The sequence below is a fragment of the Petromyzon marinus genome, chromosome 59, assembly GCF_048934315.1.
Source record: "Petromyzon marinus isolate PM22_M1 ecotype Great Lakes invasive population chromosome 59, UKy_Petmar_22M1.pri1.0, whole genome shotgun sequence".
Taxonomy (NCBI): Eukaryota; Metazoa; Chordata; class Hyperoartia; order Petromyzontiformes; family Petromyzontidae; genus Petromyzon; species Petromyzon marinus.
Window position 1 is genome coordinate 181692 of NC_133725.1, and position 14843 is coordinate 196534.

The 14843-nt window shown below is 51.6% G+C and overlaps 1 protein-coding gene across 2 annotated transcripts in view; it reads left to right on the plus strand.

The window, feature by feature from the left end:
• Positions 1 to 14843, plus strand: part of LOC116955429 (voltage-dependent P/Q-type calcium channel subunit alpha-1A) — a 164574-nt gene that overhangs the window by 121277 nt on the left and 28454 nt on the right. For both annotated transcript variants that reach the window (XM_076052955.1, XM_076052956.1), the window contains 2 exons: positions 3966 to 4073; positions 12741 to 12847. In XM_076052955.1, the coding sequence (XP_075909070.1) occupies positions 3966 to 4073; positions 12741 to 12847 (215 nt within the window). The remainder of the gene's footprint in view (positions 1 to 3965; positions 4074 to 12740; positions 12848 to 14843) is intronic.

Genomic DNA, 14843 nt, shown 5'->3' on the forward strand with positions numbered 1-14843 from the left:
GCCCGCTCACCATCATGAAGATCCTTAATGATCGTGAGCAGAGGGTCAGGTACTCTAAAAGCACGAAGAACAACCCAGAGCCCAGGCATACTGATGGTATCATAGGCCTTGACCAGGTCAATAAAGCAGAGATGTAGGTCTTTTTGGAATTCCCTACACCTCTGCTGTAGCAGACAGACAGAAAATATGGCATCTGTGCAGGACCGCCGCCCTTTCCTGAAACCGCATTGGGGCTCCGCAAGCCTCTCCTCAGCGTGCCTGGCAAGGCGATGCTGAATAATCCTTGCCAGGACGTTTCCCGGCACACTGAGGAGTGAAATGCCCCTGTAGTTGTTACAGTCTGTGCGGTCCCCCTTCTTAAAGAGGGGGACCACCAGGGCATCCTTCCAATCCTGCGGAACCTGTCCAGTGGTCCAGACTGTTGTTATGATGTCATATAGGGCAGTCTGTGCACAAACGCCACCCTCCCTCAGCATTTCGCTTGGGAGATCATCTCTGCCCGCTGCCTTTCCTGGTCTCAGACTCCGGATCGCCCTCCGTACTTCCTCAACAGATGGCAGTTCAACCAGCCACTCACAGGGGGTGACTTCTTCTAATATTTGAGGCACCGCAGCCTCAGCAGGGTCATCCTCACTTTGTGCCACGATGTTTTCCTGGCTGAGGGATTTTCCCTCCCCCAGGACCTCACAGAAATGCTCAGCAAATCTGCAAACCTGTTCTTGGGGGTCGGAGATTGGATCACCGTTTTTTCCCCTAATGATGGTAATAGGTGTGGCACTGTAGGTTACTTTTTTGATGGAGTTAAATAGAGATTTGTGATCACGGGCCACTGAGGCAGACTCCATCTCCTTAGCAACCCGCGACCACCACCCATCCTTGCAGCGCCTCACGGCTCTCCGAACCTCCGAGCGAAGGCTGCGGTAAGCCTCCTCATTCTCTGACGTGGGATTCTGTATCCGATGACAGTGGGCCTGTCGCTTTTTCTCAACCATCCTGAACACCTCTGTCAGCCAGGGTCTCTGGGGAGGTCTGGACCGCGTACCCAAAGCAGCCATTGCAGCTGCATGAGTCACAGTCCTAAACCTCGCCCATTTACCCTCGACATCAGGAGGAGTCGGGGATGATGCCAATCCCAGCCGCAAGCGATGATGAAATTCTCGCTTGCAACTTTCATCAGATAACTGAGACCAGGCCACTTTAGGTTGGAATGGGGTCCTGGGTGTACACCCACCACCGGAGTGGAAGAATGGCAGGCGCATCTTACAGATGACTAGTCGATGGTCAGAGGGCAGATCAGCTCCACTGTAGGTCCTGGTGTCAAGGACATAGGCTCGCATCCACTGGTCCGTCACTATGTAGTCCAGCAGATGTTCTTGCTTGGACCCGGCATGCATCCATGATGTTGTGTGGATGCGTCGATGCCGGAACAGCGTGTTGGTAATTACAAGGCCATGGGCTGTACAAAAATCTAGCAGCCTCCTACCATTGTTATTGAGCTGATCTGGCCCATGCCCTCCAATCACTCCAGACCAGGTGCCAGCATCATGACCAACTCGGGCATTGAAGTCACCCAACAAGATGACTCTATCCCGAGGGGCCACTTTAGCCAGCACCTGTGACAGGAGGTCATAGAAGGCATCTGACTCATCGGCTTTGCCTGCATCCCTCCACGGATGTTCATCTTCGGTGGGGGCATTAGTAACCACGACCACCATTCCTCGCCTCCGGTTGATGGGAAGGCGAGCCCAAAGTAGCCTGGGGCTTACAGCTTCCCACACCTCACCGCCACGCTCCCACGCCCCCTTCATTCTTTTGTTCAAAAGAAGAGCCACACCCTGTTGTTTGGCAGTCTGCTGCCCCGAGTAGAGGACTGTCCACCCCTCATGGTGGCAGGAGCCAGAACCGGTCCACCGGACCTCCTGAATGCCACATAGATCCACGCGGTACCGGTCCAGCTCCCGACAGAGGAGTGGCAGCCTCTCCTCCGCAGTGAGCGTTCGAACATTCCACGAGGCCACCCGTAGTGGTTTTTCGTTGTTTCTGGAGGAGCCCCGAGGGTGGAGATTCAATCTTCTGGCTCCGCCAATTGGGGTTTGGCCAGGAGACGTCATAGATGCCTGGCCCCCCAGGGCCTCCGGCACAAGCTTATTAGTTATATATTTCAGTCATAGTTTAGTGGTAATTAATTGAAGGTGGAGGGGTTACCAGCCCCTCGCACCCGTCCAGAGCCGCACCCGTCCAGACACACACACAGACACACACGCACACACAGACACACAAAGATAAAGATCCCCCGTATAGCCTTAACAGACTGTAGGGGCAAGTGCTGTTAGCGAGCACCTATGAAGGCCTGAACGGTACACGAGGGGGTGGGTGGCCACCACCACGCCCGACCGCCTTAGTCTCCCCAGTGGCAATGGTTTTATCCACCGCATACTCATTTAAGGCTGAGTCGACCTCGGGGAGGCCCAGGACCGGTTCAGATAATCGTCACTGGTGTTGGCCGTGAGCGGGAATCGAACCCGGGTCGCCAGGTTCATAGCGCAGCGCGCTAACCGCTACACTACCGCTCCCCATAACACAGGCACACAACAACAACCGCCATTCGCCACTAATTGGCGGTGACGTCACCACGACGCTTGTGCCAGGACATGTGCACCTTGAGGCCACGTGGAGTGTCGAACGCCCGCTGGCAGGAGGTCACGGTGCAGACCCAGGTGCCACGGGTCGACTGACTGAGATGACTGGCTGATGCACCACCTGTGCCCCCTACTGTGCCAACCTGCTGTGCTTTAGCCACCCAGCGCTCTGCTCGTTGTTGTGGGCGTCGCTCCTGCGCCCTCCATTGTTGTTGGAGGGCGACTACCTCTAACTGCCCAGTAGCGTCCTTCACGAGCCTCCTCCACAGAGGCCGATCTTGACACCGCTGGTACCAGTCATCGGCAAGTCCACTCAGCTCCACATCCTCCTGTACCACATCACTCCATCTCTTCTCTAGCCCGTGCCGCGCCCGTTTAGCCCCCTCGATCCGGCCGAACAAAAGCTGTTTCGGCATGCGGTGGCTGGGCATGCGGGCTACATGACCCAGCCATCGCAGCCTTGCCCGCCGAAGGAGCTCACCGATGGGACCTTGCCCAGATCTTTCAAGGATTTGTGAGCTCCTCACAATATCCAGTCTGGTTAAACCCAGGATGGATCGTAGGCAGGCTTGCCTACGCTTGCGTTTCGCAAGCGTAGAGAAGGGAAGGATTGACCGTGGCCGAGAAGACCTGAAGCTTAGTGCGGAGCGACAGACCCGGTAGCTTCCACACAGCGTTAGGCAACCGATGAAAAATTATTGCCGCTCGACTGATTCGGAGTGAGACCTTTGCTGTTAAGCTGGAGCCGGTCATAAGCACACTGCCCAGACACACACACACAGACACACACACACACAGACAGACACACAGACACACACACGCAGACACATAGACACGTACACACACAGACACGTACACACACAGACACGTACACACACACACGTACACACACAGACACACACGTATACACACAAATAGACACACAGACAGACACAGACAGACACACACAGACATACACACACAGACACACACAGACATACACACAGACACGTTCACCCACAGACACACACGTACACCCACAGACACACACGTACACCCACAGATACACACGTATACTCACAGACACACGTAAACACACAGACACACACAGACAGACACACACGGACACACACACACGGATACTGACACAGATACGTATGCACAGACACGTATACACAGACATGTACACACACAGACGCACACACAGACACACGCACCTGCGCGTCAGAGCGGGGAACCTGCCGCTGACCTTTAAACTCTCGCCCCCCCCACCCTCTCTCGCCCCCCCACCCTCTCTCGCCCCCCTCCCCCTCAACCCGACGCTGCCCCCCCCCCCCCCCCCGGCAGGTGGTGCGGACAAGTTTGAGTGTGACAGCGAGCTGCGCCGGGAGATGATGGCCATCTGGCCCAACATCTCCCACAAGACACTGGACCTGCTGGTGCCCCCACACAGAGGTGCAGCACCACCCCCCCCCCCCCACAACCATCCACGGCGGTGGACACCGACTTTTTCATTTTACAATTTTTTGACAAATATATTTGTTTAAAATATAAACATTAATATATTGTGAAAATGCATTTATTATATTGGTTAACACTTTTACTTATTCGTAATTAAGGTTTTTGGGTTAGATCGCGTAGAGTATAAATGTGTCGTAACCCTCCACCACCCGACACAGCCAGTCACGTGACGTTACGACATTTATGTTCATGCGATCTCACCCACAAACCTTTGCAATGAATAATATTGGTCGTGAAAGCCTGCAACATGTTCATCTGACTTTTATTTATAAATATAAAAATTAGTTAATTTTAAAAGTAACATATATAACTTTTTTAAATATATAGTTTTTATAATTTTATTTGATTTACTTATCTTTTTTAAAATATTTTTTCGGATTTAAAAAATTTCGTTTGAAAGTAATATATTATCTTTTTTTGTTCTTTCGGTAAAGTCACACAAGTGGCCACTTGTGTTGTGGCCGAAACGTCGTGAGAATTTTATTGTGTTATTTTATTAATTTATTATTTTATTCTCATTCTACGTGATTTTACAGAAAGAACCAAAGAAGATTAATCCTTGCAGTCACGAAAGCTTTAAATAGTAATATATTACTTTTAAAAAACATTTTTTTACCAGGAGTAAGGCCTCGACTGAGCGGCTGTGTAGTTTGTTTTTTCCGGAAGCGGACCTCCCGCCACAAGTGATGGCCCGACGAGGTGGAGTCGTGGTGGGAATGTTTACCGGCAGCCAAATCGCTGCCTTAGACGCGTGACGTTCATTCTACACGTGTGTGATGGTCATTCTACACGCGTGACGGTCATTCTACACGTGTGATGGTCATTCTACACGCGTGACGGTCATTCTACACGTGTGTGATGGTCATTCTACACCCGTGACGTTCATTCTACACGTGTGTGATGGTCATTCTACACGCGTGACGGTCATTCTACACGTGTGACGGTCATTCTACACGTGTGTGATGGTCATTCTACACGTGTGTGATGGTCAGTCTACACGTGTGTGATGGTCATTCTACACGTGTGACGGTCATTCTACATGCATGACGTTCATTCTACACGCGTGACGGTCATTCTACACCCGTGACGGTCATTCTACACGTGTGTGATGGTCATTCTACACGTGTGTGATGGTCATTCTACACGCGTGACGGCCATTCTACACGCGGAGGGGCGAGAGAGAGAGACATGTAAAGTCCAAATATGACAGGCTTCAGGGTCAGTCGCACATTCACACTGGCAAGTCAGTCGCACAGTCACACGGGCAGTCAGTCGCACAGTCACGGGCAGTCAGTCGCACAGTCACACAGGCAGTCAGTCGCACAGTCATACGGGGAGTCAGACGCACAGTCATACGGGGAGTCAGTCGCCGCAGCCACACGGGGAGTCAGTCGCACAGTCACACGGGCAGTCAGTCGCACAGTCACACGGGCAGTCAGTCGCACAGTCACACGGGCAGTCAGTCGCACAGTCACACGGGCAGTCAGTCGCACAGCCACACGGGGAGTCAGTCGCACAGTCACACGGGGAGTCAGTCACACAGTCACACAGGCAGTCAGTCGCACAGTCACACGGGCAGTCAGTCGCACAGTCACGGGCAGTCAGTCGCACAGTCACACGGGACAGGCTGTCTCCCACGCCGTTTGAGCCGTGCAGGGCTGGTGAAGCGAGGGCTGTGGGAATGTCTGCGTGGCTAATGCGCACCGGCGTGCGTGTCAGCAATTAGCGCAGCCGCCGATGTTTCCCTAAGCCATTAGTGGCCGAGAGGCAGCGATAGGCGTCGTCATGGCCGAGTGGCCCAGGGGGGGGGGGGGGGGTCACACCCTGAGCCGGCACCGCTGTAGAGTCCTGGGTTCAAATCCGGGTTCCGGCCGCGCAAAACCACAGGCGACCAGCCAGGCGATTGACCGATTAATTAATGAATTAATTCTCAAGGAGAGCCCTGCCGAGTTGTGGCGGGAGGGTCCTGCTGCTACTGCTGCTGCTACTGGTGCTGTTGCTACTGGTGCTGCTGCTGCTGCTACTGGTGCTGTTGCTCCTGCTGCTGCTGGTGCTGCTACTGCTCCTGGTGCTGCTGCTGCTACTGCTCTTGGTGCTGCTCCTGGTGGTGCTCCTGCTGCTGCTACTGGTGCTGCTGCTACTGGTGCTGCTACTGGTGCTGCTCCTGGTGCTGGTGCTGCTGCTCCTGGTGCTGGTGCTACTGCTGCTGCTACTGCTGCTGCTACTGCTCTTGGTGCTGCTCCTGATGGTGCTACTGCTGCTGCTACTGGTGCTGTTGTTGCTCCTGGTGCTGCTACTGGTGCTGCTCCTGGTGCTGGTGCTGCTGCTCCTGGTGCTGGTGCTACTGCTGCTGCTACTGCTGCTGGTGCTGCTACTGCTCCTGGTGCTGCTACTGCTGCTGCTACTGCTGCTGCTACTGGTGGTGCTCCTGGTGATGGTGCTGCTACTGCTGCTGCGTGTGGGCTTGCGTGCGTTACAACAAATGAAAGCTGCAAGCGAGCATTTGATCAGCGATTGCAGCTGGGGTTGGCATCGTTATGCCCCCCTACACTCCCCTCCTTGTGATGCCAAAGGGAAATGGGTGAAATTTAGGACTGTGGCTCGTGCAGCTGCGTTGGCTGTTGTGGGTTCCCACTCCAGACCTCCCCCGAAAGCCCCCCTGGCTGGGGCGGTCCGCTCTCCGCACCGCCTGCCACTCCGCGACGAGCACACGCAAAGGACCAGCGCACACTATATACTACACTACTATATACTACACTACTATACACTACACTACTATACACTACACTATATACTACACTGCTATAGACTACTATACACTACACTAGATACTACACTACTATACACTACTATACACTACACTACTATACACTACACTACTATACTACACTACTATACACTACTATACACTACACTACTATACACTACTATACACTACACTACTATACACTACTATACATTACACCACTATACACTACTATACACTACTATACACTACACTACTATACACTACACTACTATATACTACACTACTATACACTACACTAGATACTACACTACACTAGATACTACACTACTATAGACTACTATACACTACTATACACTACACTACTATACACTACACTACTATTCACTTCTATACATTACACTACTATACACTACACTACTATACACTACTATACACTACACTACTATACACTACACTACTATACACTACACTACTATACACTACACTACTATACACTACTATACATTACACTACTATACCCTACTATACACTACACTACTATACACTACTATACATTACACTACTATATCCTACTATACACTACACTACTATACACTACTATACACTACACTACTATACACTACACTACTATACACTACACTACTATACACTACTATACACTACACTACTATACACCACTATACACTACACTACTATACACTACACTACTATACACTACTATACACTACACTACTATACACTACGCTACTATACACTACGCTACTTTACACTACACTATTATACACTACACTACTATACACTACACTATTATACACTATACACTATACTATACACTACACTATTATACACTACACTATTATAGACTACACTATTATAGACTACACTATTATACACTACACTATTATACACTACACTACTATACACTACACTATTATACACGACACTACTATACACTACACTATTATACACTACACTACTATACACTACACTATTATACACTACACTACTATACACTATCTTCTTTGGTTCTTTCGGTAAAGTCACGTAGAATGAGAATAAAATAATAAATTGATAAAATAAAATAACACAATAATATTCTCACGACGTTTCGGCCACAACACAAGCGGCCTTCATCAGGTGAAGGGACGAGACTGTCTGGTAGGACAGCGCTGGAGTGAAAGAGCCACGTTCAGATCACTACACTACTTTACACTGCACTGCTGTACACTACACTACTATACATTACACTATTATACACTACACTACTATACACCACTACTATACACTACACTATTATACACGACACTACTTTACACTACACTATACACTACACATTGGGCTCTATGGAGGCCCGTCGTTAAGCGATGAGTCATTGACAGGGGTGGTCGTCAGGAGAGGATTTACTGCGATCTGTGGTGCTGGTGGCCATGAGCGGGAATCGAACTCGGGACGCCAGGTTCGCAGCGCTTCCGCTCCCCGCACAGACGAACACTCGAGGGCTGCCACTGGGCTCATCCAAACGCAGTCGACCCGTAGCAGTCGCCCCGTAGCAGTCGCCCCGTAGCAGTCGACCCGTAGCAGTCGACCCGTAGCAGTCGACCCTGCGCGTGCGTCGCTCCAACGCCGATTTCTCCGCGGTGTCCGGCGTCCGCACCGAGCCCCCGGGGAGCGGTCGACGGTGCTCGCGAACCTCCTCCCACATTCCGCTCACCGGCTCTCCCCACGGCTCTCCCCATGGCTCTCGGCCGAAAGGAGGAGAGGAGGGGGAGGAGAGGAAGATGAAGAAGAAACCAATCCTGAAATCTGCAGAGGGCTGCCGTCAGTGGCTGCGTTGTGGCACAGGGTGGCAGGGCGATGCTGCGGTAACTCTTGCGCCCGGCAGCAGGAAGGGGCCCACGTTTCTGTGTGAACTTTTTGTGATGCCGCTGCCGCCGCCGCCGCTGCTGCTGTGTTGGCGGCGTTGCACAGGCAACAACGACAAGCTGAGCAACATTCGTCAGTTCCACCGTGTGTGTGTGCGGCCTTGAAATGGCAAATGTATAACAGGTGACGTTTCGGGCAATGGGCCTTCCCCATGGGACATACATTAACACGTAAGGGCAGAGGAATGGGTGTACAGACTATGCTAGTCTATGGGTCTGTGTTAGCCTATAGGTCTCTGTGTTAGTCTATGGATCTCTACACTACTGTGTGTGTCTCTTTGCTAGTCTATGGGTCTGTGTTAGTCTATGGGTCTCTGCGTTAGTCTATGGGTCTCTGGCGTTAGTCTATGGATCTCTACACTACTGTGTGTGTCTCTTTGCTAGTCTATGGGTCTTTGTTAGTCTATAGGTCTCTGTGTTAGTCTATGGATCTCTACACTACTGTGTGTGTCTCTTTGCTAGTCTATGGGTCTTTGCTAGTCTATAGGTCTCTGTGTTAGTCTATGGATCTCTACACTACTGTGTGTGTCTCTTTGCTAGTCTATGGGTCTTTGTTAGTTTATAGGTCTCTGTGTTAGTCTATGGATCTCTACACTACTGTGTGTGTCTCTTTGCTAGTCTATGGGTCTTTGCTAGTCTATAGGTCTCTTTGTTAGTCTATGGATCTCTACACTACTGTGTGTGTCTCTTTGCTAGTCTATGGGTCTTTGTTAGTTTATAGGTCTCTGCGTTAGTCTATGGATCTCTGTGTTAGTCTATGGATCTCTACACTTCTGTTTGTGTCTCTTTGCTAGTCTATGGGTCTATGTTTGTCTATGGGTCTCTGTGTTAGCCTATGGATCTCTACACTTCTGTTTGTGTCTCTTTGCTAGTCTATGGGTCTATGTTTGTCTATGGGTCTCTGTGTTCGTCTATGGATCTCTACACTTCTGTTTGTGTCTCTTTGCTAGTCTATGGTTCTCTGTTAGTCTATAGGTCTCTGCGTTAGTCTATGGGTCTCTACACTACTGTGTGTGTCTCTTTGCTAGTCTATGGGTCTGTGTTAGTGTATGGGTCTCTGCGTTAGTCTATGGATCTCTACACTTCTGTTTGTGTCTCTGCTCGTCTTTGGGTCTCTGTGTGTGAGTCTTTGGGGTCCTGTGTAAGTCTATGGGTGTCTATGTAAGTCTATTGGTCTCTATGCTAGTGTTTGTGTCTCTGTTCGTTGTTGGGTCTCTGTGTTGGTCTGTGGGTCTATAAATCAGTCAATCTATGGGTGTCTATGTAAGTCTATAGGTCTCTATGCTAGTGTTTGTGTCTCTGTTCGTTGTTGGGTCTCTGTGTTGGTCTGTGGGTCTATAAATCAGTCAATCTATGGGTGTCTATGTAAGTCTATAGGTCTCTATGCTAGTGTTTGTGTCTCTGTTCGTTGTTGGGTCTCTGTGTTGGTCTGTGGGTCTATAAATCAGTCAATCTATGGGTGTCTATGTAAGTCTATAGGTCTCTGGGCTTGGGTTTGTGTCTCCATTGTTGGTCTGTGGGTCTCTGTGTTGGTCTGTGGGTCTATAAATCAGTGAATATATGGGTGTCTATGTAAGTCTATAGGTCTCTGTGCTTGGGTTTGTGTCTCCATTGTTGGTCTGTGGGTCTCTGCGTCAGTCTACGAGGAGTCTCTGTTTTTCCGCCGGTCTCTCGTCCGACGTGCAAAACTTCTGCTCTCAATTGGCTGTCATCTGGTTTAAATGAAGATCACCGATCTGCTTTAACGATAAAAGGAAAAGCCCCACCACGTCCATCATTCGCGCTGCCCTGCAGTGTACACGGACAGTGGAATACAAAGTAGCCAAGGGTAAGGTTACAGGCCCTTTGTTGATCCACTGCTGGATGAAGGCCTCTCCAGGCCGCCACGATGTACCAAAGACAAAGACCCCCCCCCCCCACCTATAGTCTTCACAGACCCTGGGGGCAAGTGCCGTCAGCGAGTAGCACCTACGGAGGCCGGGGATACGACGCACGAGGTGGCCAGCACCACGCCCGGACGCCTTTGTCTCCCCCAGTTGGCGATGTATTTACACGCCACCATACCAGGTGCTCGTTTGAGGCTGAGTCGACCTAGGGGAAGGCGCAGGGCCGGTTCAGGATAATCATCACGCGCGGCGGTGTAGCAACCCGTCAACAGAGCGTGTCGGTCCTGAAGCAGGCTTCCCGGCAAGCTTGCGTGAAACGTCGGACAACGCGCCCCCCTCCCCCAACGAAGAAGAAGGAAGAGGAAGAAGACAATGCGCTAGTGGGGGAATCGAAGCCTGGGTTGGATTCCCGACGAGGGTACCGCGCCCCCCAATGGCACACGTGGCACGCTAACAGCCGTCAACGCGCAGGGGAGCCGCGCTCAGTTTGGTGTTTCTGCAACGCAGCGCAGCGGCGCTTGAATGCAGCTAGAGGGCAACACTCGCACTCTGTGTCTCTCTCTGTGTCTCTGTCTCTCTCTCTGTGTCTCTCTCTGTGTCTCTCTCTGTGTCTCTTTCTCTGTCTCTTTCTCCATCTGTCTCTCTGTATCTGTCTCTTTCCCTGTGTCTCTCTCTGTGTCTCTCTCTGTGTCTCTCTATGTCTCTCTGTGTGTCTCTCTCTCTGTGTCTCTCTCTGTGTCTGTATCTCTGTCTCTCTCTCTGTGTCTCTCTCTGTGTCTCTCTCTGTGTCTCTCTCTGTGTCTCTCTCTGTGTCTCTCTCTGTGTCTCTCTCTGTCTGTCTGTCTCTCTTTGTCTCTCTCTGTGTCTCTCTCTGTGTCTGTATCTCTTTCTCCATCTGTCTCTCTGTATCTCTCTGTGTCTCTCTCTGTGTCTCTCTCTGTGTCTGTATCTCTTTCTCCATCTGTCTCTCTCTCTCTCTGTCTCTCTCTGTGTCTGTATCTCTTTCTCCATCTGTCTCTCTGTATCTCTGTCTTTCTCTCTGTGTCTCTCTCTGTGTCTCTGTCTCTCTCTCTCTGTATCTCTTTCTCCATCTGTCTCTCTGTATCTCTGTCTCTCTGTGTCTCTCTCTGTATCTCTTTCTCCATCTGTCTCTCTGTATCTCTGTGTCTCTCTCTGTGTCTCTCTCTGTGTCTCTGTCTCTCTCTGTCAACACAGCGATAACATCAGGGCCCTTCCGTTACCGCTGAGCCCCCAGTCTCATCGTCACGTTAACCCTCAACGCCCTTCATCCCCCCCCCAATCCCCCTCCTGGTTTTAATTTCCTGCCTTCGATCTGATTGTGGCCGGTTTTAATAACACTATCGCGAGCATCCATGTTAGCGCTGTGTTATTGCTTTCCCTATTAACTGCGCTGTTACTACGGTTGTTATTTCAAGTCGCAGTGAGTTCTTGCTCTCTCGAGCGAGCATTGCCGCTCGTATCCCATCCGCAGCCTCCTGCACGGGCCAGTGGTGGAAATTCCACATTCCTATGGCGACGCCGAGATATCTCTGGTGCCAGTGTTGCCAAGTTGAACTTTACCGCAGTGAACTGCACGGTGTCAATAGTAGAGCTGGTGCTGGTTGAGAGAAGCGCTTGTAAATGGTGTGTGGTGGAGAAGGTGGCAACCCTACCACTTGTTCACCAACTCACCAACTCACTCGTTCACTCACCAACTCACCCACCCACACACTCACCCACTCGCCCATTCATCTAGTCACCTACTTACTTACCCACTGACCCATTCACTCACCCGCTCACCTACTCACTCACCCGCTCATCTACTCACCCACCCACCAACTCACTGACTCATCCACTTACCTACTTATCCAATCACCCACCCAATGACCCATTCAATCACCCACTCACCTACTTACCCGCTCACTCAAGCACACACTCATTCGCTCACCCACTCACATACTCACCCGCCCACCCGGCACAGTGTCCACGTGCGCAACCCGCGTGCCGTAACCTCTGCGCCGTGCCCGCCGTGCCGCCCCCGCAGCTACGGACATGACGGTTGGCAAGGTGTACGCTGCCATGCTCATCTACAACTACTACAGGCAGAACAAGAACCGGCGCTCGCAGCTGGCGCAGGGAGACGGGCAGCAGGTAAGCGCTCGCTCGCACGCTGGCACACTCACACGCGAAATCCCCGCGCGAGAATGGCGAACGGATGGAGGAGTCGACTCGTTACGCCACCGGGCAGCATCCACTGCTCGCTGTAGTAGAGAGAGAGAAAGGACGACTCAGAGAGAGGACGACTCATAGAAAGAGAGAGGACGACTCAGAGAGAGGATGACTCCGAGAGAGAGAGGACGACTATTCAAGAGAGAGAGGGGACGACTCAGAGAGAGAGGATGACTCGGGGGAGGGGACTAGGACTGAGCAGCACGGCCAAGCTCTTGCCGCTCTTGTTGTTGGCGAGCCATCGAACGATGATGGTCAGCCGCGTCACGCGGCGCTCTCGGATGCGCTTCTGCGGCCGTCTGGAATGCTCTTCCCTTCCGATGTTAGGAATCCACTTGGAGCTGTGCACTTTCAAATCATCATCTCAATTGACAAACTAACTGTCTCTTTGTGTTTAGTTTGTTGTCCTTCCAACCCCGCACCTCCAATTCGCGTGGTTAGCTACGTACTGGCTAGAAAGAAGTTCAACGTGGGTACGTAAATGTTAAGGTGTCCTCGGCCCCAACTAACGAGCATTTACACGTGGAAGAAAGCCTGAGAGCGTGCGGGGAGAAAATTCGCGAGTGCGAGGGTGCAACACTCGATTCCGTACAGATGTAGCCAGCGGAAGCGTTGGGCGAGGACTTGCAGGGCTGCGCCTTTGTCTTCATCATTTCCTGGAGTTTTGCCCGAATGAGAGGAAATTTTCCATTAGAAAGCATCAAGCGTCTCGGATTCGCGAACGACGACGCGGTCATTAGAACGAGCCCTGGAAATGATCTCCAGGAAATGGTTTCTGTAATAACAAGCAGCCCCGACAATTTACTGCGGGCCGAGTGGGGGGGGGGGGAGGGTGGGGTTTGGGGCAGTGGGTGCTCCGCTACTACACTTGTGGGTGTGTTTGGCCTACTCTTCCACGCAGGCCACGAGAGAGTGGGCATACACACGCTTTACCCCACCGCATGCAACTCGCCAAACCGGCGACTGACTGGGTAGGACAGGAGCAGCGGTTAGGGCGGATTCATAGTGACGAGGGCATCGTGGTGGTGAGATGTGAACTACCTCACCTGGTATGCAGGAGGTCACAGGTTTAATCCCGACCCTGGCGCGTGCTGTGTATTTAGAGTTTACGTGTTCTCTCCATTGTACCGTGCATTATTCTCCAGCTGCTCAGGTTTTAACCCTCCACATTTTAAATCAACATCACCACGCAATCGGAGTATTTGGCTGCAGCTATACATTTCCACGTGATGATGATGATAAGCCACTTCGTGGAGCTGCTATCATTTGCGATGGCCAGGTCGCTTCTTATAAAAAGCTACACAGCTCAGTGTGGGCCCTTACATCTGGTATCATAAAATAAGTTTGATCATGATGACCACAGAGGTGACGGTGATGATGACCACACCACAGCAAGAGTTCCGAAAAATATATCGAGTGATAAAATGAAGCTCCGTGGTTGAAGCCCACTGACGCCGCTGGGAGGGGATGGATTTTAGAAACTGGCAGCGCCGCTTCAATTTCCATGGTGCCCTCGAGACGGAATCGAGCTGGCGAGCCTCTGGATTGGCAATTCGTGGCGTCGCTGATTGCCGTCGTTACACCGCCACTGTGGCTAGCGGCGACGGGAGAGAGAGGGAGGGGAATGTGATGAAGAGTTGCAGAATGGGCAGCGAGGGACGGCAGCGGGCAGAGTCCTCGCGTGCCAGGCACGTCCGGCCGTGACACCGCAGCAGCGACCCATCGCAGTTCCATCGCGGCCGTACGATTATATCTGGACTGGTCCTGGGCCTCAAATGAATACCTGGTGCGGTGTGTCAGCATCGTCTAGGGAAACAAAGGCGGCCGGGCGTGGTGCTGGCCCCACCGAACCCCTCGTGTGCCGTGCCTTCGGAGGTGCTGCTACTCGCTAACAATACGTACGTGTACGTACGCTGAA